This window comes from Plecotus auritus (genome assembly GCF_963455305.1).
Source record: "Plecotus auritus genome assembly, chromosome: 4".
Lineage (NCBI taxonomy): Eukaryota > Metazoa > Chordata > Mammalia > Chiroptera > Vespertilionidae > Plecotus > Plecotus auritus.
Window position 1 is genome coordinate 26,434,999 of NC_137775.1, and position 22,345 is coordinate 26,457,343.

Here is a 22,345-nt window from a genome sequence, read left to right on the forward strand (position 1 = left end):
GAATTTTAGAAATTCTTTATTTAAAAATCTCTAAATGCAGCATTCTATAAAAATTATATGTTTCTATTTACATACTCTTTATTAATCCTGTTGGTATGAATTCAATTTTAAATGCAACTGTGAAAAGCTTCCAGGATTTCTTCTCAAAGTAAACATTTAAAAATATTTTTTACAGAAACTTAAAAAAAAAAAAAAAAAAGGACCCTGGGGAAGCAGGGTGAATAGGGAGTATTCACTGTTACTCAGAGCCTATGTAAATGGAAAAGTTCACGTGCAACAACTGTGTCCCCTAAGAAAGGAGATACATTTTGTTTTTTCAGTCTTTGCAGTTTTCAGACCAAATGTGACAGTGCCAGACTCTACACTGTTACCTAAACCAAGGTATTCCATTTGGTTAATGTAAAAAAAAGACACCTTTTCTGAAATCATGATCTTTTCATGAAATCAAAGCAGAAAAACTGTTCAGGATAAGCAGATCCTTCCGAGTTGGCACATTATGAAAACTCGTTGGAATCTGCTGTGCCTCTATAACCAATCAGGGTCTCTTTACCACCTTCATCCACAGGCAGATCCACTAGCACATGAGGCTTATCGTAACCAAAGGAGGTAGTAGTGTTTCTCAGCGTTATGGGCTCTGGTTCTCCTGTCTTCATTCCAGTTTTGTTACTTGGAGGAGATTCTGTGTCAGATAAGAAGCTGTCGGATCCCACAAGGCCACTATCAGAACCATTTCTGGAGTGATAAGAGTTTAAAGCAACGATGCAGGGTTCAGACTGGTTACTGCCTGAATGGACAGAATCCCTGCTCCTTACTGGGGTCAAAGGGCTACCAGGGGCCATGTCAGGAGTATTTTCTTCAGTGGTCCCCACTTGTGTTTCACTAGGAAGATCTCTGTGTTCTACTTTTCCTGGATGGTCCTCAGTCTGCATACTTGAAATTGTTGCTGGAGACAACGGCTCTTCCCAGATCACTTTCTCATTTTCAGGGACAATTGGTTCATAGATGATGGGCGATACATATTTCGATTCAGATTTTGCCTCTGAAGAGGCATTTTTTACCACAGACACCTAAGTGAAGAGAAATCAATGATTAAAAATAACAAATTATTAAACTTGAGCTTCCTCAAAAAAATGGTCTAAGGCTAATGGACAATTAAATATACCACTAAACGGCATATTTAGAAGAGTATAATAAAGTCTAGTGGTTGCACTTTATTTTTAATACAAATAAACTATGTTAAGATTGGAAACAATTTTTTAAAAGTTAATATCTTACTAATATATGCTGTTTTTTTGCATTACTTTTCATACATATGAATGTTAAATTTGTAATGGGAGTCCAGCTACTTTATAAAATAATTTTACCATTTTCCTTCATAATTATAATTTTCATTGGCTCATATAAGTTCTTTATACCAATGATTAAATAATTTCTCTAATAGTAGATGTTAGCAGTGTTAACAATTTTTACTATTGATAGAACATGTTGAAATAAATATTCTTACATGTCTTTTTACTTTAGAAATAAAAAAATGGAATGACTAAGTTCGAGGGTGGGGCATGTTTATGGAACTACGACACTTTGTACTCATTGTATGCTTATCTTCCCACCAGGGCTATATGACCAGTTTTACTACTGCTACTCCTGGATATTCAAGTTTATTTTTTCTTCTCTGGTGGGTATAAAATGGCATACTGTAAGATTGCTTTGTGCTTAATTAATAGTAAGGATGAGGACTATAATATGTGAATTGCCTACTACTTGTTCATAGTTCTTATCCACTTTACTTAAATGTAATGTATTCATAACAAATTTAAATGTGCCCTTGGCATATCACAGATGTTATTCCTATCATATGTGATTCAAAAAGCTGTAATTATTATCCTTTAAATGTTTTCATCACATAAAGAATTTTAAATGTTAAATATTAAAATGTCAAACTTCTAGTTTAGTCTCACTTTTCGCCATCTTTCCTTCTGCACTCCAACCACAGTGAAGTGTTTCTATATTTTCAAAAGCCATGGTTTCTTGATGCTGGACCTTAGCACATATGGTCCCTTAGTACTGGATAAACTCCCATCTGTCCCTCAGGACGGCTGCTCAGGCTTCACTGCCTCTAAAAAAAAGTCCTCTTTGGCATGTATATAAACTTCTACTTTTAAACCTTTCACACAGTACACCCACTGAATACTTACCCTTTTCTCCCATTAGACTTTAAGCTCCTTAACAGACTTGTCTAACTATACTTTTGCCACATGCATAAAAAAGGCACCTGGTGTGTAGTGAAAAATATGTTGTTTTGGATGTGTGGTAGATCTGAGTGATTTATGGTAGGTGACATGCTGCTGAACATCATTTTACTTTTTAAAAAGTTTAAGAAAGTATCAAAAAGGTTCAAATCAACACTTTAGTGTATATAATTAAAGAAGTATATTTAAATATGTTACCAAGGACTTGGGTAACATGATGCTTTCTCTCTTAAATGGATTTATCTTCTTAAAGTTCCAACATACAACTATCAGGGTAAGTACAAGAAAGAGTAGGACAGCAGCAACAACTGGAATCCAAACAGAATCTGAAAGAAGAGAAAAACCACAAATTAGACTTAAGATGGAACACTGCTATAATCAAATAGTTATAAAGTCTTTGAACTATTCTTTTTTAAAAATGTTTTTATTGATTCGAGACAGAGCTTGTGAAAAAGAAGCATAGATCGGCTGCCTTTTGCAAGCCCCCTACTGGGGATTGAGTCCATAACCCCGGGCACGGGCCCGACCAGGAACGGAACCAGCAATCTCTAGATGCATGGGATGGTACTCAAAATAACTGAGCCACACTGGCCAGGGGTCAAGTATTATTTATATAGATTACATCAGGTAATATGATCAGGGTGTTAAGAAACACTGACACCAAAGTCAGGAGAGGTGAGTAAAAAATTATGTCCTTCCTAGATAGCAACATATTCTTCCCAGCTCTACAATTCTTAACTTTCTGCGACTATCTTGTCATGACATAACATGGCTAAAATAGCTTTTCCCTAACAATTTCCTTATAGCCCCAAATATAGGAGGTTTACAGAGCTATGCTTTTCTCTCAGTTAAAGAGGCAAAAGAAGGATTTAAAAAATATTATTTAAATAATACAGTCCCACTCCATAGAATTTTGTTACATTTTATATTTATTTCAGGCAAATACTTATAAAGATACACAGATGCAAGCATGCAAGCATGCGCGCGCGTGCACGCGCGCACACACCCACACACACGAAAGTTGCAAAGGAATAAAGTCTCCTTGACTTTTGTTTCAGAACACATACATCCATCATCACTGGTATGATTTTTCACTAATGCCGCTTTTTATTTTCACAGTACAATCTTCAGTACTTTTTCCCACAGTCCTCTGTTCCTAATTAACAGTACTTTACATATCGTGGTGGAATTTGGCTTTTTTCAAGGGCGTTTCATTACCTTTAATTCTGGAAGTTACTACTAAATGAATGCTTGTGTCACACCTGTTACAGGATGTGAACACAACTAAATTATTACAATAGTAAAAGGTAAAATGAACTACTAGTACATAATGAAACCAGCTCTGGGCTCAGAAGCACTGGACAGGCAAGCAGGAAAGCTGCTATGAGCCACCGTGGTGCCACTGTGTGGCCATAATACCAGCCCAGTTTATAATTTAGGCTTCTTTTTTTGTGTTTGTTTTTTTAAGTAAATCTAGGTTATTTGCATTCTTTTCTCCTTTTTATGAGTTTTTCCTCTTTTTATTTTCCTCACTGGTCAGGAAAGATGATAAAATAAAAATAATTATTTTAAAATGTTAATCCATTTAAGTCAATCTATATTTATTTTTTAATATTAATTTCCAGTGCTTGTGCAGTTCACATGTCACAAAATTTTAATCAATTAGTATTCCTGCTATTCAGTTTTTAAACTTACTGTCCTCATAAAGAACATACATGAATACATATCTTGAATATAATCTTGCTGTATTGGAATCACAGCTTTATGTGTTTTTATATTTTTCCTTCTGTACGAAAAGGTTTTCACATGGCTTTCCAACCTGATTGTTTCATATCTTTTAAGGCCTGAGAAGTGGCCTTATTTGTAATTTTGAACTTCTCTGAGGAATAGAACTATTTTCAAAAGAGCAGGGATTACTGAAACTGCAAATTCCCTTTTTTCACATTACCCTATGTTAGTTATCACTCTTTATATTTAGGAAAAAATGGCAAGAACTTACCTTTCATGCTCTTACTATCAGAAATGGTAATACAAAGTTCTTCGGACATTTCAGTTTTAAAGGACCTTAAATGTGAGATTCCTTCTGCTGAAATACAACACTCAAAACTCAGTGAGGGCACTGGAATACTAAAGTTGCACTGAGTCTCATCACAATCATCTTCATTCTGTTCAAAAATTCTAGCCATGATCTACATGAGAAAACAAAACACAGTGAAAATTCATGGCTCCTTTTAATCTGCCAAAAAAACACCAATCACCATATTTACACTGGCCACACACCTGGAAAAAGCATATATATGATGAATGTTGTACATGACTGAAAAGAGTGTTCATATCAGATAATACGTCAGTTTGTTACTTCAACAGAGCATGATGTAGCCAACAAAATGTTCTTTATAGGGATTAGAAATTTAAAAACACAAATAGGAATGTTTTATTAGTCCTATTTCTGTAACGCTAGAAATTTAGCTGGTGAGAGATAAAAGCATTTTATAGGAATAATAATAGAGATATTATGCAAAGGCTGTAGAATCTCTTGGTAATAATATGTAGGAGGGACTGAAGCAATCTGCGAGTTTATAATTCACTCCACCAGTGGAAGAGCGTGGATCACCCATGCTAGGGCCTGAAAACTCAAGGGCCTGAGAGTGGTTCTGACCTCAAATAACTTACTGTAGGGTGTAGAAGAGAGATAAGAATGACATGTAAGAAATGTAATGAGTACTCCAAGAGGACATCTATAAGGAACTAGGAATAACTAGACCATAGAAGAGGAAAGAGTCTACTGTATCAGAAAATAATTCAAAGGGGAGATGATATGCCAGTTGAATACTGAAGAATGAGTATAAATTTGCCAAAGGAGAAAGATGAAGAACATTCTATGAAAGAGCATATTAGTTACAGGAATTAAGAACAGCAAGCAGTTCACGAAAGCATGAATAAAAGGTTGGAATGAATGGGGAGATGGGGTGCTGGAAAGGATGTAAGAGGCCAATTCATGAAGGCCTTGTAGGCCATGCCAGGAAAGAGAATTTAGGTATTATTTTGTAGCTGATGGGGATTTGTTAAAGAGTTTTAAGCAGTGAAGTAATATGGTTCTAGAAACAACTCTGCTAGCAACCAAAGTGATGTTTTAAAATCTAAATCAGATGTCACTCTTCTGTTTAAATTTTTCCAGATGTGCAATATCTCACTTAGAAAAAAGAATCGAATTCCTCTAATGCCCTAAGAGATGTGGCCCCAGGGACCTCTCTAACCTCATCTGCTTCCATACTCTGTGGCCTTGCTGCTCCCCTTCATGTGCCCAGTGGCCTTTGACTGTGGGTTTCGGTCCAATCCCAGCAGGCCACCCAGCCCGTCTGTAGTAATAGCTCGTCCAGCAGGTGAGGTCTGCTCTGACCACCCTACTGAAAGTCACTACCACCCATACCCCAATGCCCAACCCTCTTCCCTGCTTTTTTCTCCATAGTTCTTACCACTTGAGTTTTATTTGTACTGTTCATTGCTTTCTCCTGGTGCCTAGAAGGCACAGAGCACATGCTTGACAAATATTGTTAAATAAAGGAATGGTAGCACTGTGGCAAATGGATGGAATAGAATAATTTGTGATCTGCACACCAGTGCTAGAATGTAATTATATCCCCACAGTACTACTGTTAGCTTTTTCTCTCATAAACAACAACTCCAATTATAGCTTTGTGTAATTTTACATTACTACCAATGAGGAAGAAAAGATTAAATTTATTCTCATCATACCAGTGAAGGAATGAAAATATACAGGTTAATATCCTAGATTAGGGCTATTCTGTTATACAAGACCAAGAAACAACTTAAATTTGTTCACCTGGCCAGTGCTAGTGATTAACTATGCCACCAATTCCACTCAAGAGCATTTATATATGTATTTCATTTTTCTTACCAAAACCTAGGATCGGTAAGTCTTGGCTGAATATTCATAAGCATTTTTTGTTATTGTTAATCCTCATCTGAGGATATTTTTTTCTATTGATTTTTAGAGAAAGAGTGGAAGGGAGGGGGAGACACACAGAGAAACATTGATGTGAGAGAGACTCATCAATTAGTTGTCTCCCAGACCCACCCCGACTGGGGCCAGGACCGAGGCTGCAACCCAGATACATGCCCTTGACCAGAATCAAGCCCGAGACCATTTAGTCCATGGGCTGACACTCTAACCTCTGAGCCAAACCGGCTAGGGCAAGCATTCTACTTTCTTATACAACATAGGGAAAAACTTGTTAGTGACAGAAATTTTCCATTTTGAAAAAGATGGACTAGAAACACATACCAGTCTTCCATTTATTTTCTCATACACCTTGTACTCGAATGTGTAACAAGTTTCTTCTCCATAAATAGCTCCTAGCTCTTCTCCATTTACAACAATTAAAGGATGAAATATATTAATAATGATTTGGTCTTCCTTGTGACCGATATGCAGTTTAGGTGGTCCAACTTTCCCTGGGTGGGGGGAAGGTAAAAAATTAGAATTAGTTGGCCCTGGAACTTTATAGTACACTAGAGGCCTAGTGCACGAATTCGTGCAGGGTGGGGTCCTTCTGGGTGGCCTGCTGGAATTGGGCCGAAACCCACAGTCCAATGCCGCCTGCAACTCCTACCTGCTGCTCCCGATCATCCCAGCCCCACTGTGCCTGCTTTGGGCTTGTGCCCAATCAATCCTGATCAGGAGAGGCTTGTGCTGCCACAGCAGCACTCGCCAGCCATGAGTCCTGCATTTGGAGCCCTTCTAATGGGAGTGGCCTGCAGGATGGGGCTGAAACTGGCTCTCTGACATCCCCCGAGGGGTCCTGGATTGCGAGAGGGCACAGACCAGGCTGAGGGATCCCACCGGTGCATGATCGGGCAGGGGAGGGACCATAGGAGGGTTCCAGGGTGTCTGGCCCATCTCACTCAGTCCAATCGGCTGGACCCCAGCAGCAAGCTAACCTACCAGTCGGAGCATCTTCCCCCTGGTGGTCAATGCACGTCATAGCAAGCAGTTGAGCAGCCTTAGCATATCACTAGCATATTACGCTTTGATTGGTTGTTCGGTTCTGCTGTAAGCAGTTGAGCAGCCTTAGCATATCACTAGCATATTACGCTTTGATTGGTTGTTCGGTTCTGCTGTTTAGTCTATTTGCATATGACCCTCTTATTACATAGGACTGCATAAAATTACCAAAATCAAACAGCCTACTCTTTTTGCTGTTCTAAAGGAGAGCCACATTTAAACCATTCCAAAAAGATCTAGGACAGTGGTTCTCAACCTTCCTAATGCTGCGGCCCTTTAATACAGTTCCTCATGTTGTGGTGACTCCCAACCATAAAATTATTTTCATTGCTACTTCATAACTGTAATTTTGCTACTGTTATGAATCGTAACGTAAATATCTGTGTTTTCTGATGGTCTTAGGCAACCCCTGTGAAAGGGTCGTTCGACTCCCAAAGGGGTCGCGACCCACAGGTTGAGAACCGCTGATCTAGAAGATTCTAAGTACTTAATAAAGAAATGTTTATATCTTCTCAGTCAAGAAGTATTCTTATCTAATCTAAACTTCTCTTTAACAGTTTAAATTGATTTCAAGTCCTAAAGAAAAATAGGTAGTAATGAATCCTGGTAAAAAAAAAAAAAAACACCTTGATATAATAGAAGTTATTTTTTCTTTACCTTTGGTACTGTAGATTAAAAACAAAACAAAAAAACCCCAACTGTTTTCACCTGGCCAGTGTGGCTCAGTGGTTGAGTGTTGACCCATGAACCTGGAGGTTACTGTTCAATTCCTGGTCAGGGCACATGCTCAGGTTTCAGGCTCAATCCCCATTAGGGGGGCGTGCAAGAGGCAGCCAATCAATGATTCTCTCTCCCTGTCCCTTTCTCTCTCTGAAATCAATAAAAACATATTTTTAAAAATGGTTTTCTAAAAACACGATTTAGAAAAGGCGTTTTAGTTATCTTTAAACCTTTGCGGTAACTCTTTTTATCCACACTATGGATATCTGGCATGAAAGCTCTAGAAAAGTCTGCTGAATATATTCAATTTTAATTGTGAAAATCAGAACTAGATATTCATTCATTCCAGAAATATTTATGATGTGTCTTTGATGTTGGGAACTTCATTGGTGAACCATTTAGCTATTTCTCACATATTTATTGTATACCTACTGTGTGCCAGGCAGGTCTATTTTTACTCATTCATGTATCCTCAGGGCCAGCCATACTTTCTGGCATAAAGTATGCCTTTGATAAGTCTCTCTGGGAAAAATCTGATATACAGGGGGTATAGTTGTTGATGACAAAAGAATCATGATCTCTGGGGAATAAAACTATTTCAAGGGCAAGTAGAGAATGGGTTGTGGAAGAGAACAAGTAGGCACAATCCAGAAAGTAGGAGCAGAAGGAGGCGGTGGTTGAGGTAATGAAGCATGAAGCTGAACAGTAAGGAAGTAAAGCTGGAAGGCAAGGCACTGAAGGACTGGAAGCATAGGGAACAGTCAGGTGACTAAAGACTTTGTTTAACCAGAAGTGAGGGTGTAAGAGCTACAAGGGAGGACATTAGTCAAAAAAGGAACTGGCACTGAAGATTCTGGAGCTTAAAGTGATAGTAAAGATCAGGTAAACTATGGCAACAGGATGCTGGAAGCATGAAGAGCTAAAAATAACTGGGGTTAAAGAGATTACAGAATTCTGGTATTTTTTTAAAATATGAAGTTGGTATTAAAATTCCCACAACCTTGAGGACTTAAGGTAGACAAGTAAGATAACGAAGCTGCCAAAGTCCTCAGGAAATGTAACTTATAAAGGAATGACCAAGACAGGGAGGGGCAGGGCAGTGCAGAGTCTAGTTGGACAGCACTAATCCACATATTTAAATAGAATGGAAATGTAATAGTTTAGTAGGGGCAAAGTGATGGGCACCTCAGCCCTATTTTATGGGACTTGGGAGAAGAGGAAGACACGAATTCCCTAAATTGCTCCAAATGTTTCTTGGGCATTGTAATAATTTTTAGCAACTGCTAATAAAAGCAAATATATATATAGAAGATACGTGTAAGTACTCTCAAATTTAAAATTGTTCTACTCACCGTGTTGGCACAAAATAAATCCTTCTGACTCTGCATAGGCTGATTCTTCTTGTCCAAGCCTAGCTTTAACTCTGGCCCAGAGAGGATCGTCTGGAACCTTAATCATGGAAAAGATGTTACACTGATGATGAGAGGTATTGCAGGCATCAAACCATTCATCCTCCCTAAAATGAAGAGGAATAAAGAAACACAAAGGTAACTTTATTAGTATATAAACCTGAACCATCTCTGGCTTTGCTTTGCTTTTCATTCACAGCACGGAGCTGGTAGAAAGAGCTAAATAAGAATAGGATGGCCCTGGCCGGTGTGGCTCAGTTGGCTGGGCATTGTTCCGTGCACCAAGAGGTTGCTGTTTCAATTCCCAGTCAGGGCACATGCCAGGGTTGCAGGTTCCATTCCCAATAGGAGGCGTGCAGGAGGCAGCCAACTGATGTTATGCTGTCACATCGATGTTTCTCTCTTCTCCCTTCCTCTCTCTCTAAAAAAATCAATAAACTGTTCTTTAAAAAAAAAGAAAAAATAATAGGATGAAGAAGCTAGACAAAGTAGGAAGGAAGCCCTTACTCTTTGGTCAAAAGTAATTTCCTTTATAATAAAGAGGCTCAATTCAAATTACAAGATCTGTACAAATCATATTCCACATGCAATTTTTAAAAATCTGGTCTTTAAACACCTCGTTTCCATTAATATAACCATTACTCACTTACAGAATCAACCCATTACAAAGACTCCTAACACTTGTAGAAAAGTTTTTTGAAATTTTTCTTTTACTGAACAATACATGTACACTATAGGAAGATGACATTTTTAATAGAGAACGGAAAGCTTTATTTATTTATCGTGCCTTAAATCTGGGAAGTCAGCCTGGCTGGACTGGCTCAGTTGGTTGAGTATTGTCCTATACACCAAAAGGTTGCCTGTTTGAGATCAGGGCACATAACCTGGGTTGCAGGTTCGATCTCCAGTCAGGGCACGTGCAGAAGGCATCTGATCAATGTTTCTCTCTCACATTGATGTTTCTCTACCCCCCCCCCCGCCCCCGCCACAGCCCCAGCCCCTTCCTCTCTCTAAGCATGTCCTCAGGTGAGGATTTAAAAAATAAATTAAGCCCGGATGGTGTTGCTCAGTGGTTGGGTGTCAGCCTATGAACCAGGAGATCATGGTTTGATTCCCAGTCAGGGCGCATGCCGGGTTGTGGGTTCAACCCCCACTGGGGGTGTGCAGGAGGCAGCCAATTAATAATTCTCTCTCATCTTTGATGTTTCTATCTCTCTTTCAGCCTCTCCCTTTCTCTCTGAAATTAATAAAAATATATTTAAGAAAAATAATAACATAAATAAATAAAAAATTTTTGAAAAGGTGAAATCTGGGAAGTTAGTGATACTTGTCTACTTCAATTCTGACAGAAGAACTAAGAAGCAGGAAGTTTTCTGATAAGAACTAATTTGCATCATTAGCACTCTGGAAGTCTACAAGCAGTTCAGAAGTTTTGCCACAACAGAAGGAAGGATAATGGAAGGGAACACAGTTATGAAATATGCAAGGACATAGACGAAACAGAGTAAAAAGGATAAAAGAGTAACACTCACCCATAGATTTTTACCTGTACAGTAAAAACAGGCTTCTGCGCCATGATTGGGTAATTCCAAGATAGGACAGTATTGAAGTTATAGGCCTCAATTGTAAGATTGGTTGGTATAGGCACTGTAAGACATTTAAAAAGTAAAATGGGCAAGAGTAAGAAATTAATTAACATTATAAAATCTTATAAGAAGCCATGTTAACCAAATATAAAAATATATTTTTTAAAAAGCATGATTCATCAGAATAATAAAATTATTTAAATTTGATTTCTAAAAATAATTTTATTGTAAAATGTATAGGAGAGTTCTGATTCATTTTAAATTACTGAAGCAACATTGTGATATAAGGGAAACAAAAATATAACAGAAGTGCCCTAACCAGTTTGGCTCAGTGGATAGAGTGTCGGCCTGTGGACTCAATGGTCCAAGGTTCGATTCCGGTCAAGGGCATGTACCTTGGTTGCGGGCACATCCCCGGTGGGGGGTGTGCAGGAGGCAGCTGATTAATGTTTCTCTCTTATCAATGTTTCTAACTCTCTCTCTCTCTCTCTCCCTTCCTCTCTGTAAAAAATCAATAAAATATATTTAAAAAAAATATATATATATAACAGAAGCAATAAATTCCTATGTTTTAGGAGTTTTTAAAATAAATGCACTGCCTGTTGTAATAATAATCCTCAATTCATTTAATGGAATTTTCTAAATATACTACAGATTGTATTCAATGTCTAGAGAAGAACTGGCTACACCAGAGATGGTAAATTTCACTCTAAATACCACCACCCTGGCTCTCAACCTTACACCCAGCACTATTACACATCTTTAGTACCTTTTCTATAGCACAAGAACAGATGCCATTGACCATTCCAATTTCATCAACAGTTTGCTCTCTGTAGTGTGCAAGGTTTTTTACAAAACAAACACAATATTTCTTCTTGCCTTTGCTCTTTTAAATCATTTCATAAAACTTCTGTTGAGCCGAAACCGGTTTTGCTCAGTGGATAGAGCGTCGGCCTGCGGACTGAAGGTCCCGGGTTCGATTCCGGTCAAGGGCATGTACCTTGGTTGCGGGCACATCCTCAGTGGGAGGTGTGCAGGAGGCAGCTGATCGATGTTTCTCTCTCATCGATGTTTCTAGCTCTCTATCCCTCTCCCTTCCTCTCTGTAAAATATCAATAAAATATATTAAAAAAAAAAAAAAACTTCTGTTGATAAGATGTGAGCCACATGATGTCACTTTAACATCTTCTCATCAGACATAACCAAAACTGCGATCTAGTTATTAAAAGTAGTCATTTCCCCCCTAGTCAGTATAAAAGGTTGTCATCCACCATCCCTTGGAAAATTAAACACACACCACACATACATACACCCTCCGTTCTTTCCCCTCTCTCGCCCTCCTGTCTCCCCTCCCTTCTTTCTCTTCTTTATGAATAAACATGAAGGTATTAAATACAATTAGCAATATAATCCCAAATGGAAAAGTCTATTAAACATGATTTACTCATACAATTAAAAATAAATGAATGGCAATGTGGCCAAGGTTCAGTGGCTTCCTAACATAACTTATCATCCTCTTCAAAAATTCTGAGAGCTATAAGTATACTTTTTAAAGCACCTCAGATGATAATGATGATCACTCAGGTTTCTATCAAGCAGACCACTCTAAAAAAAAATATTCCTTGGGTTGGACATTAAGAAATCTGGGTTTGCCTGGCTGACAGGCTCAGTGGTTGAGCGTGGACCTATGAACCAGGAGGGCACGGTTAGATTCCTGGTCAGGGTACATGCCTGGGTTGCGGGCTCAATCCCTAGAAGAGGGTGGGCAGGAGACAGCCAATCAGTGATTCTCTTTCATCATTGATGTTTTTATCTCTCTTTCCCTCTCCCTTCCTCTCTGAAATCAATACAAATATTTCAAAAGAAAAAAAATCTGGGTTCTTTCCTACTGTACTACTACCTAGTTATTTCAGATTTCCTCATTTGTCAAGTGAGGTGTTAATTTCACACACACAGGATATTTACTTTCCGTTGAAGGAAACACCTACTCTATAGCACATAGCAGGGTAGACTGAGGCTTCCTTAATAGGATTCTTCAACTTTCTGAAACAGACTAGTTTCAAACAGTTTACAATCTAGGATTGAGGCAGAACTAAAAGGTACAACCCTGGGTTCAATTCGATGTGAACACCAAATAACAATCACACATATAAACATAATTTTGCAACCAGATAAGAGAGGTACCTGATGCTAAGAAAACTCATAATGAATCTGAACTTCCTTCAAAAGCCATTCTTAATTTTAGCATCTTTTGCCTCTCCAGAGGCGTAGAATTTTCAAACCATCAGGTCCTGGTTTCTTTTTGTTTAACAGTCTTTTCCTCTTGATTACTATCTAGTTTTGCATTTTCTAGAAGCAAGAAGAAACTACATGGCACCTTCAACACTTTGCTTGGAAACCTCCTTAGTTAGGTCATGCGGATCACTTTCATAGTGTAGCCAAGCTTTAAGCTTTCTGCCACTACATAACAGGATCTGCCTTCCTGCAGTTTCCAATAATGGCAGGTTTTTCCCTTCCTTTCAAGCCCCTGCTAAAATACTACTCCCAATGGGAATGACTTTTTAACTGTATATACTCAATCTAAAATTTCTGGGTTTGAAAAGAAAAGGCATATAGAAATCAATCTATATACTAGAATATCAAATAAACTCTATTTATATTAAAGAGGTTACTGAATCATATAAAACCACAAAAAGCCCAGCTGGTGTGGATCAGTTGTTTGAACATTGTCGAGGTTGCTGGATCAATTCCCGGTCTGGGTACATACTCGGGTTGCGGGCTCCATCCCCAGTATGGGGCCTGCAGAAGGCAGCTGATCAATGTTCCTCTCATATTGATGTTTCTATCTCTCTCTCCCTCTCTCTTTCTCTAAAGATCAATAAAAACATTAAAAATAATAAAAAAAACTAATTTAAAAAAAAAACACCACAAACAACATTATTTTTGTAATGTTAGTTTTTAACGTGAATCATACTGTGTTTCCCATAATTTAAGTAAAACCTGGACATGGTTAGACTAGGACAAGGTCTTAAAATCATAGCTTTCAGAGTAATCAAAACAGGTGGCAGGAGGAAGAGGTTTCGATGGATTACAGCAGACAGAAATTACTAGTAGATTAAAGGAGAAACTGTTAAAATATTTACACAAAAGGATATCACTTGTGGTTTTAATGCTACGAGAAGAGAAACCATGTGGTTATTAGATACCTGCCTTTGTCCTCTGCTAAAATCACATAATAGACATGAGTTTTCTCATTAAAACTCAACTTTGTAGCCTAAAGTTAAAATTGTTACATATTCTGATTGAAATAATTAAGGCTTACAACAAACTTCAATTCATAATAAATTTATCTTATGTATATGAAACAACATGTATATATAGCAAGAGAGTATTATGCATAGAGGTTAAGGAAAGATCCTACCAGATCACATGAAATAAGATAATCTTACAGATTTCCCCATCTCTTCAAAATGCCCAGATAGACAGTTTCTATAACTGATGTTATTTTCGGATATGGATTCATAGTTATTTGGTGCATATGTACACACTACCCAGAGTAATCTAGATATTTTAGAGGAGTTCTTTGCAGAACTCCTCTAGAAACTAGCAGCTGAAGATTTAACCAAACCAAACACAGGAGAGAAGAATCAGATTTTCCTAACACTCAATTACAATGGGGGAGCGGGGGAGGGAAGAGTTCTGGTTACAGCCAAGTGCTTCCTTGTGATAAACTAGCAGAGACAGAATATGAAAAAAGAGCAAGGGAGGGGATGGAAAATACTGAAGAAGATCACATCAGCAAGTCATGAAGTAGTGCCACTAGATGGGATAATGAGGTTGTCACCAAAGACCAAAATACAGCAGCCAGTACAGTTCTGGGGTCTGTTCATTTCTGGGGAAGGTAGGGTGGAGAGGTAAGCAGATAGCCACAGACATCTGATTTCTGCTGTATGGATGGACAGAAGTAAGGGCTAGCTACTAACAGTGCTGCATCCCATAACTGCCAAAAGCACCTGTTGCCTCTACTCAAAGAGGGACAGCCACAGGAGTTCTTCACTAATTTTAACAACAGTGGTCACCAACCGGTGGTCCATGAGGTCTGAAAGGTTAGCGACTGCTGGTCTAGAAGACGTGAACATCTGTGGCAGAAAGAGCTCCATACTCTGTAGACACCATTCCACAATCTGCTTACCTACCTCTCTATGGGAAGGACAAACTGAGCAACAAAAAAAAGTGAGAATACAGGAGTCAGTAAGTGAGTTGTTTTTGTGGATATGAAATCACGTGACACCACCACTCATAAACAAATGCTCCATGTTAAAGCCTCCATACCCTTTCCTGAATGAGCAACTCTCAGATAAAAGATCGAACACCATCTCCAACTGAAGATGCAGGGCCATGGCTATTTTCACAAGCATTTCTTCTTATACTGCAAACTGAGAAATGATGAGAAATAATGATGGAAAAAAGTGAAAAATATCAATCAAGACTTTTGCACTTTTTTAGAATATATTTTTTCACAATTTTCCTCCTGAATGGTTTTTTGATGTGGATAAAATGGCTATTATTCTTAATGCTTTCCACCATTTTCTTTTTATTTTTTCTTTTGTTTTATTGGGATATAACTGACACACAAGTTTAAAGTATACCGCAGAACTTGACTTATACTGCAAAATGATAACCACAATGAGTTTAATTAACATTCATCATCCCAAATAGATACAAGAAGGAAAATAAAAGAGAAACCAAATGTCTTTTTCCTTGTGATGAGAACTTCTGGGATCTACTCTCTTAGACAATTTAAAAAAAAAAACACATGTTTTTTAATTGATTTCAGAGAGGAAGGGATAAGGAGAGAGAGAAACATCAATGATGAGAATCACTGATTGGCTGCCTCCTGCACACCCCCTACTGGGATCAAGCCCGAAACCCAGGCATGTGCCCTGACCAGGAATCAACTGCCATCTCCTGGTTCATGGCTTGATGCTCCACCACTGAGCCACACTGGCTGGGCTTAGCAATTTTAGAATATACCATATAGCAGTGTTAGCTATAGTCATCATGTTGTACATTACATCTCTATATTATTTTCTTATATCTGCAGAAGTTTCAGAACTAAGGGTTCGAATGAGGACACCTAAAATACGTAAAGTCTATTTTACCTTTTATGTAATAGTTCCTCAGCTGGGTAAAGACCCCTAGTATCCCTGAAGTCTTCTCTTTTTATTCCTGTCTGTCTTTGGGAAAGTATTCTGGTTTTATCACTCTGTCTCTTAAAACATGGAGCCCAGAAGTGATGTAACAGATGTGAATGAAATACTTTCTTCTCTTTTTTAAAGAGATGGACATATGGAATAGTGGCATATACTAAACTTGTAATTAACTAAAATCCTCCAGATCTTTCACTCAAACCACCACCACATGAGGGCCCATCCACTTTTCTGACCTGAAACATAGGATTTTATTCTTGCCCATTTACCCAATTTCATCTAATTGGGTTTGCTTGGCATGCCAATGAATTCCAACTAAAAGAGACCCACCTAGTCACTGACTGTAGTCATTTCTCAAGATTAATTCCCCTCTGGACTAAGTCATTCTGAGTTCAGAAATAATTTAGGAACCGAAAAAATTTAAAAAAGGACATTTCAGTCTACGGAAGGAAAAAACGTAGAAGAGCAAGTTAGCTGCTGAGCCTATTTTAAGTTTCTTCTATTCTGCATGAGTTTTATTTTTTTTTAAGGCAACACAATTTCTCATATATAACTAAAAAATTTACTATTTTTTAATATATTTGTTGTCAGGCTGGTGTGGCTCAATGGTTGAGTGTTGACCCATGAACCATAGGTCACCAGTTCAATTCCTGGTCAGGGCACATGCCCAGTTTTTGGGCTCGATCCTCAGTATGGGGCATGCAGGAGGCAGCTGATCAATGTTGATGTTTCTCTCTCATGGATGTTTCTATCTCTCTATCCCTCTCACCTCCTCTCTCTCTAAAAAAAAAATCAATAAAACCATTTAATATATATTTATAATTGTTAAAATGATGATGCACATTATTGAATGACTATCATTAACATATATTAAACATTTTCTACAGGACAAGGAACATGCTCAACTTTTTTACGCATTATCTCAGTTAAGCACAACCATCCTATGAGGGAAGTAATAATATTAAACATATTTTTACCAATGACAAAACAAAGGTTTAGAGAATTATCTAGACTTGACAATATATGAAGTTTTGTTGATTTTAAGAAAATTTGCTTAAGTGTCATTTTTGTGATATAGTTTAATAAGGGGGAAATAACCTCACATATAAATAGGAATTGGAAATGGTTATTTTCTGATGATTTCACAAGCACCTGCTTCAAGTAATTTTGCCCAATTTATTATACTATCACAATTATACTAGCCACTACTAAGTAATGGCTACTGCAAAATCTGAACAATGTATTAAAGTAAATCATTTCTTCTACATGGACACACATGCATTTGGGACACCATGTATTCGGGTGACTACGCATTAGGATAATCTAAAATAAAGACACTCCCTTAATAAGAATATTACAATTAAACTGATTCCTTCCTGTCAGAAATTCACTTAATTCTGGCTCAATTCTCATTCTGATTCATTAAAATGGAAGCATTAATTATTGACCGAGTTCATCCAACAACAGCAATTTTGCTGTGTGCAGCCCAATTTTATAAGATAGCTCTTTAAATAGGTTATTTTTTCTCTTCAATTCTTTAAATATTCTTTTATGTAGAACTGAAATGTGGAACTTGCAACATCCATATAAATCACGAATCAGAATAAAATGAAAAAGAAAATTATTATTAACACTTGTTCAATAAGTATAATTAAAATGCATGATCTTAAGTATCTGGAATCTCTGAAATAAATGAAAACAAAATTCAAAGAAAATAATGAAAAGTTTAAACACAACCAGAGCATTATCCTAAAGTCAGACTGAGTAGAAGCATGGTTGAAAAAGTAGAGAAAGTTAATTAAAAAGCTCCACATCTATGCTAAAGTACAGTGTGTTCTTCAGATAACATCCAGAGTGGAAGATCAAACTGGAAGGAGGTAGCCACTAGCAGGCACTGATTCACTTAAAAATATATATTACTTTTATATGTAAAAGTGCCTGCAAAGTGAAACATGAATAATTATTAGATGATACACACAGATTTTTTTGCCTATAAATTCACTTGAGAAATATAAACAAAAGCCCACAGCAATAATATATTCCCAACCTCTTGGCTTTTTCTAATCCCTTGCCTGTTTCCCTGTTCCTACCAGGTCCCCTCATCTAATATAAACTTCCTAATAACGGTCAAAGCCACCAAGAAGAGTTAGCACACTGAGTGTGTATTAAGTGGCAGGCACTGGAGAGTCAGAGAAGCTAACCAAGAGCCAGAGCCGGTTGTCTTTGTGGGTTTTCCTCCTACACTCTTAGAGATTGCATTTTACACTAATCCTAGAAGCATAGGGAACACAACAAAATCTAGAGAAATGCACTGAAAAAACTGGGCAGTTGTATTTAAAATGCACTGAAAAAAGGGGGTATCACCGACACTTGTGCTTACAAAATACTGGCATACAGAAGGCCACAGCAGATCTTTCTATAGGGGACGGGCAGGCAAGTCTACTCCCAAGGCCTCCCAAGGATGTACAAATTCTGCAGTCACAAGAGACTCCATATTCAGGAGGGCCCTGTACTCAGAAGGTAGAGTCTTGGCACTTGGTTAAATCTTCTGCTTAAGCCAGGAACCTGACTCATCTCTTCTTCTCTTCCACATCCAGTCAGTCACAGGTCCTGCTGACTCTGCCTTCTAAGTATTCATCCACCTGTGTCCTCTCTTCTCCATTTCAACTGCCACTTTTTGTCAACTCCTCCCAGACTTACCAGCAACCTAACTGGCCTCCCTCCTTTAATTCTACCCCCAAACTATTTTATAAGATGATTTTTCTAAATGGCATATGTAATCCACCATAAAATCATTTCTCCTCTAAAAATAATCTAATGGCTGCCCGGCTAGTGTTACTCAATGGTTGAGCATCGACCCATGCACCAAGAGGTCACAGGTTCCATTCCTGGTCAGGGCACATGCCCGGGTTTCGCACTTGATCCTTGGTATGAAGCATGCAAGAAGCAGCTGATCAGTGTTGATGTTTCTCTCTCATCAATGTTTCTACCTCTCTCTCTCTCTCTCTCCCTTCCTGTCTCTCTAAAAATCAATAAAAACATTTTTTTTTTTTTAAATCAAAGGTGGCCCACTGACTTGAGCAAGATATAGTGAGCAGATTATTTTCTTAGTTCGTTACCTGTACTTCTTTCAGGAACTTTATTTCTCTTCTAGGAACTCCCCTACTACCCTCCCCTGAAATGATGTACTCACCATGTGAGCTGGCACCTGACCCAAGCTGGGTAAATCAAAGCCTTCCCTTGGGATTTTGTTAGGTTGGAGGAAGCTGCAAACTGTCAAAACCCCAAAGCTGTCGACATCCATGATTCCTGCCAACTAGGGAAAGTGGTTAACACTAAGAGAATATTAAGAAATGGAGAGTCTTGGTAGTTTGACCTACTGGCCCAGCTTTTTGAGGCCCACCTTTCTATTTAACTCTAGCTTAGATGCTTGGAGCTGATCAATTCCTCTTTTTGCCCAAGTCAGGCAAAGCTGTGTCTCTATCCTTTGCTGTTACACAGGACCATCCCAAGGCACTTTATTAATTAGTTCCTACTTCTCCACTCATCCTATCTCTCCTTGTATCCTCACACACATATTTTAAAATAAAATGCTTAATAGTCCACTAATTTAACATGCTGTTTCACGCGTCTTCCTCTGCACACACAACTACCTCTGCATCTCCAGTTCCAATTCTGGAGTCATCTTCTCATCTTTCCTAACTCCCTGGTCAGAGCCAGGTAACCACATGCTGCTTTCCAGCAGCCTGAGCAGTAAGTTCAAGCTCTTATTACAATGTACTACAGCTTCCTCTGTGTATGACTAACTTGCTCAAGTAATGACAGTTTGCAGAGTATATGTGGAATCTAATGAACAAAATAAACTAACAAAGCTGTCAGAGAGGAAGGGGGTAGGAGGGTTGGGTGAAGAAGGTGAAGGGATTAAGCAATAGCAGCAATAGCAACAAACATACCACACACACTGACAACAGTATGATGATCACCAAAGGGAAACAGGGGAGGAGGAAGGTAGAAGAGGATAAATGGTGACGGAAGGAGACATAACTTGGGGGGATGAACACACAATCTACACTAATAAAAGAGAAATATGCAAACTGACCATACCTCCACAACACACACCAGCCAATCAGGAGTTGGTATGCAAATTAACCCAACAAAGATGGTGGGTTAATTTGCATAGGCAGGCAGGCACGAAGACTGAAGAGGCTTGGCTTCTTCGCTCCAGCTGCAGCAAAGGCCTGGGTCCCGGGTGTCAGAGGAAAACCGGTGCTGGCAGCCAGGGTAAGGAAGGGCTATTGCACAAATCTTTGTGCAACGGGCCTCTAGTATAATATACAGATGATATTTTGTAGAACTGTACATCTGAAACCTATATAATTTTATTAACCTTTGTCAGCCCAATAAATTAATAAATTTTTTAAAAAAAAGGACTTGGGAGTCTGGAGCCCAACTGCCAGGTTCCCCACTGAGTTTCAGCAGCCTCTCTACAAATTGGGCAGACCTCTCTGTGCCTCAATTTCTCATCCATAAATGGAGATACCTATAGCGCCGACTTTATAGGGTTGCTGTGAAATCAAAATGTGATGAGAATTTAACAACAGTGCCTAGCGCTTAATAACTGTTAGCTATATAATCATGATCCTTGAAAACAGAAACTCCCATTTTTTGTATTCCCAACACCTGGTACAATGTCGGTCCCAAAGAATATGACTAAGTATTTGTTTGCTTGACTTTTAAAGAACAAGCCTAAGGAGAGCTGATTGAAAGCAGCACACCTAACGGGAGCTCAAGGAGGAAGTCACAGTACAGAGCTTCAGACCAAGAGTTTGCCAAGGCTGATGGAGGCTGGGCCTCCCTGACCCCTTCCAGGACAGCGCTGGCTGTGGACAGGAAGGAGACACTCAAGACTAACGGGGTTTCCGGTCATTTAAGTTTATCCCCCTTGCAGATGAAGTATAAACCTACTAGTAAATGATCATGTTATATATAGTTCCGAGTGGCCATTACACCGAGCTCTGGAAAAGCGTCTTCTCAGCACGTTTCCAAGGAAATCTCAATAAGCAGGCGGAAGTAAAACGCTCCCAGGGAAGAAACCTGCCTCTAGCCAGTCTGGCAGCACACACACCCAGAAAGAGACGCAAGATGGCCAATCACGGCACAATTCCCAGATGGCGAAAGAACAACTTCGCTCCCATCCTGAGGATTTGGGATCCACCCTAAGAGTACCGTGTGAAGTCAGGAGCTGTGGCCAGTTTACAAATGCTGGCCAGGAAACCCACTTATGTAAAAATGAATGAGAAGAACTAAAGAATTGAGAGGCGTGCTTTGTTATTTGGCAACAACGGAGGTGGTAAGAGAAAGGGAACTGAAGTGTGCAAACCGCAGAAACCCGAGTCGCCTTCCCCACGGCCGCCCCCGTAGCGCCTGACGCCCCAGAGCGTCCGAGAACCGACCGCGCCGGGAGACTGCGGCGAGGCCCCTCCCGGCGCGGCTTCCCGGCCGGGGCGGCCTCCTCCCTTCCCTCCAGTCTCCACCCGGCAGCAACCCGGCCGCGCCCGACAGTACCCGAGGACGGCTTCGGATCCGCGGCGCTCCTCTCCACCCAGCTCGCGGCCTGCGTGATGAGGACGAGGAGAAGGAGGCGAGCCATGCTGCTGCGGGCTGACGGGGTGCGGCCCCGAGCGGCTGCAGGCGTCCCCTGCCGGCCCTGCGGCCCGGGCCTCACCTCACTTCCGCCACCGCGGACGGGAGCTCTAGGAGCCAGGGAGTGGTCAGTGCGAGATTAGAACCAGAGGTCGGACTAAACCCTGGAGACTAGACCCAGGCCTGGAGGCGGGGCGGCGGGGCGGGGCGGGGCCAGGCGGCGGGGCGGGGCCAGAGGTGGGACCAGGACGTGAGCTGAGAGGCTGGAGACCGCCCAGGAGTGGATCCAGGGCTGGGAAGCAGAATTGGGACAAATAGGCAAAGGAGAGGCCGATTTCGAGGTATCAAGGCGTTAGGGGCAAGACAGTCTGGAGTCGCAACCTGGGTGCAGGGGTTTCTGAGGAACTTGGGTACAAAGGTTACTGTTTGTTGTTGTTTTCTTTCCATGCTTGGCACCACCTCCCACGACTCCACTTCCTATTTTCTCAGTATCCTGGGGTTG

The 22,345-nt window shown here is 39.6% G+C and overlaps 1 protein-coding gene across 1 annotated transcript; it reads right to left on the reverse strand.

Annotated features, from left to right (window-relative positions):
• On the reverse strand, nucleotides 1-22,213 carry IFNGR1 (interferon gamma receptor 1). Its single transcript, XM_080663409.1, has 7 exons — nucleotides 21,766-22,213; nucleotides 10,937-11,051; nucleotides 9,348-9,511; nucleotides 6,556-6,725; nucleotides 4,249-4,438; nucleotides 2,448-2,575; nucleotides 1-1,067 (listed from the first exon to the last, which is right to left on the reverse strand). Exons 1-7 carry the CDS (start codon nucleotides 21,848-21,850, stop codon nucleotides 495-497), a joined length of 1,425 nt encoding a protein of 474 aa, XP_080519535.1. The 5' UTR covers nucleotides 21,851-22,213; the 3' UTR covers nucleotides 1-494.
• Between the last annotated feature and the right edge of the window lie 132 nt (nucleotides 22,214-22,345).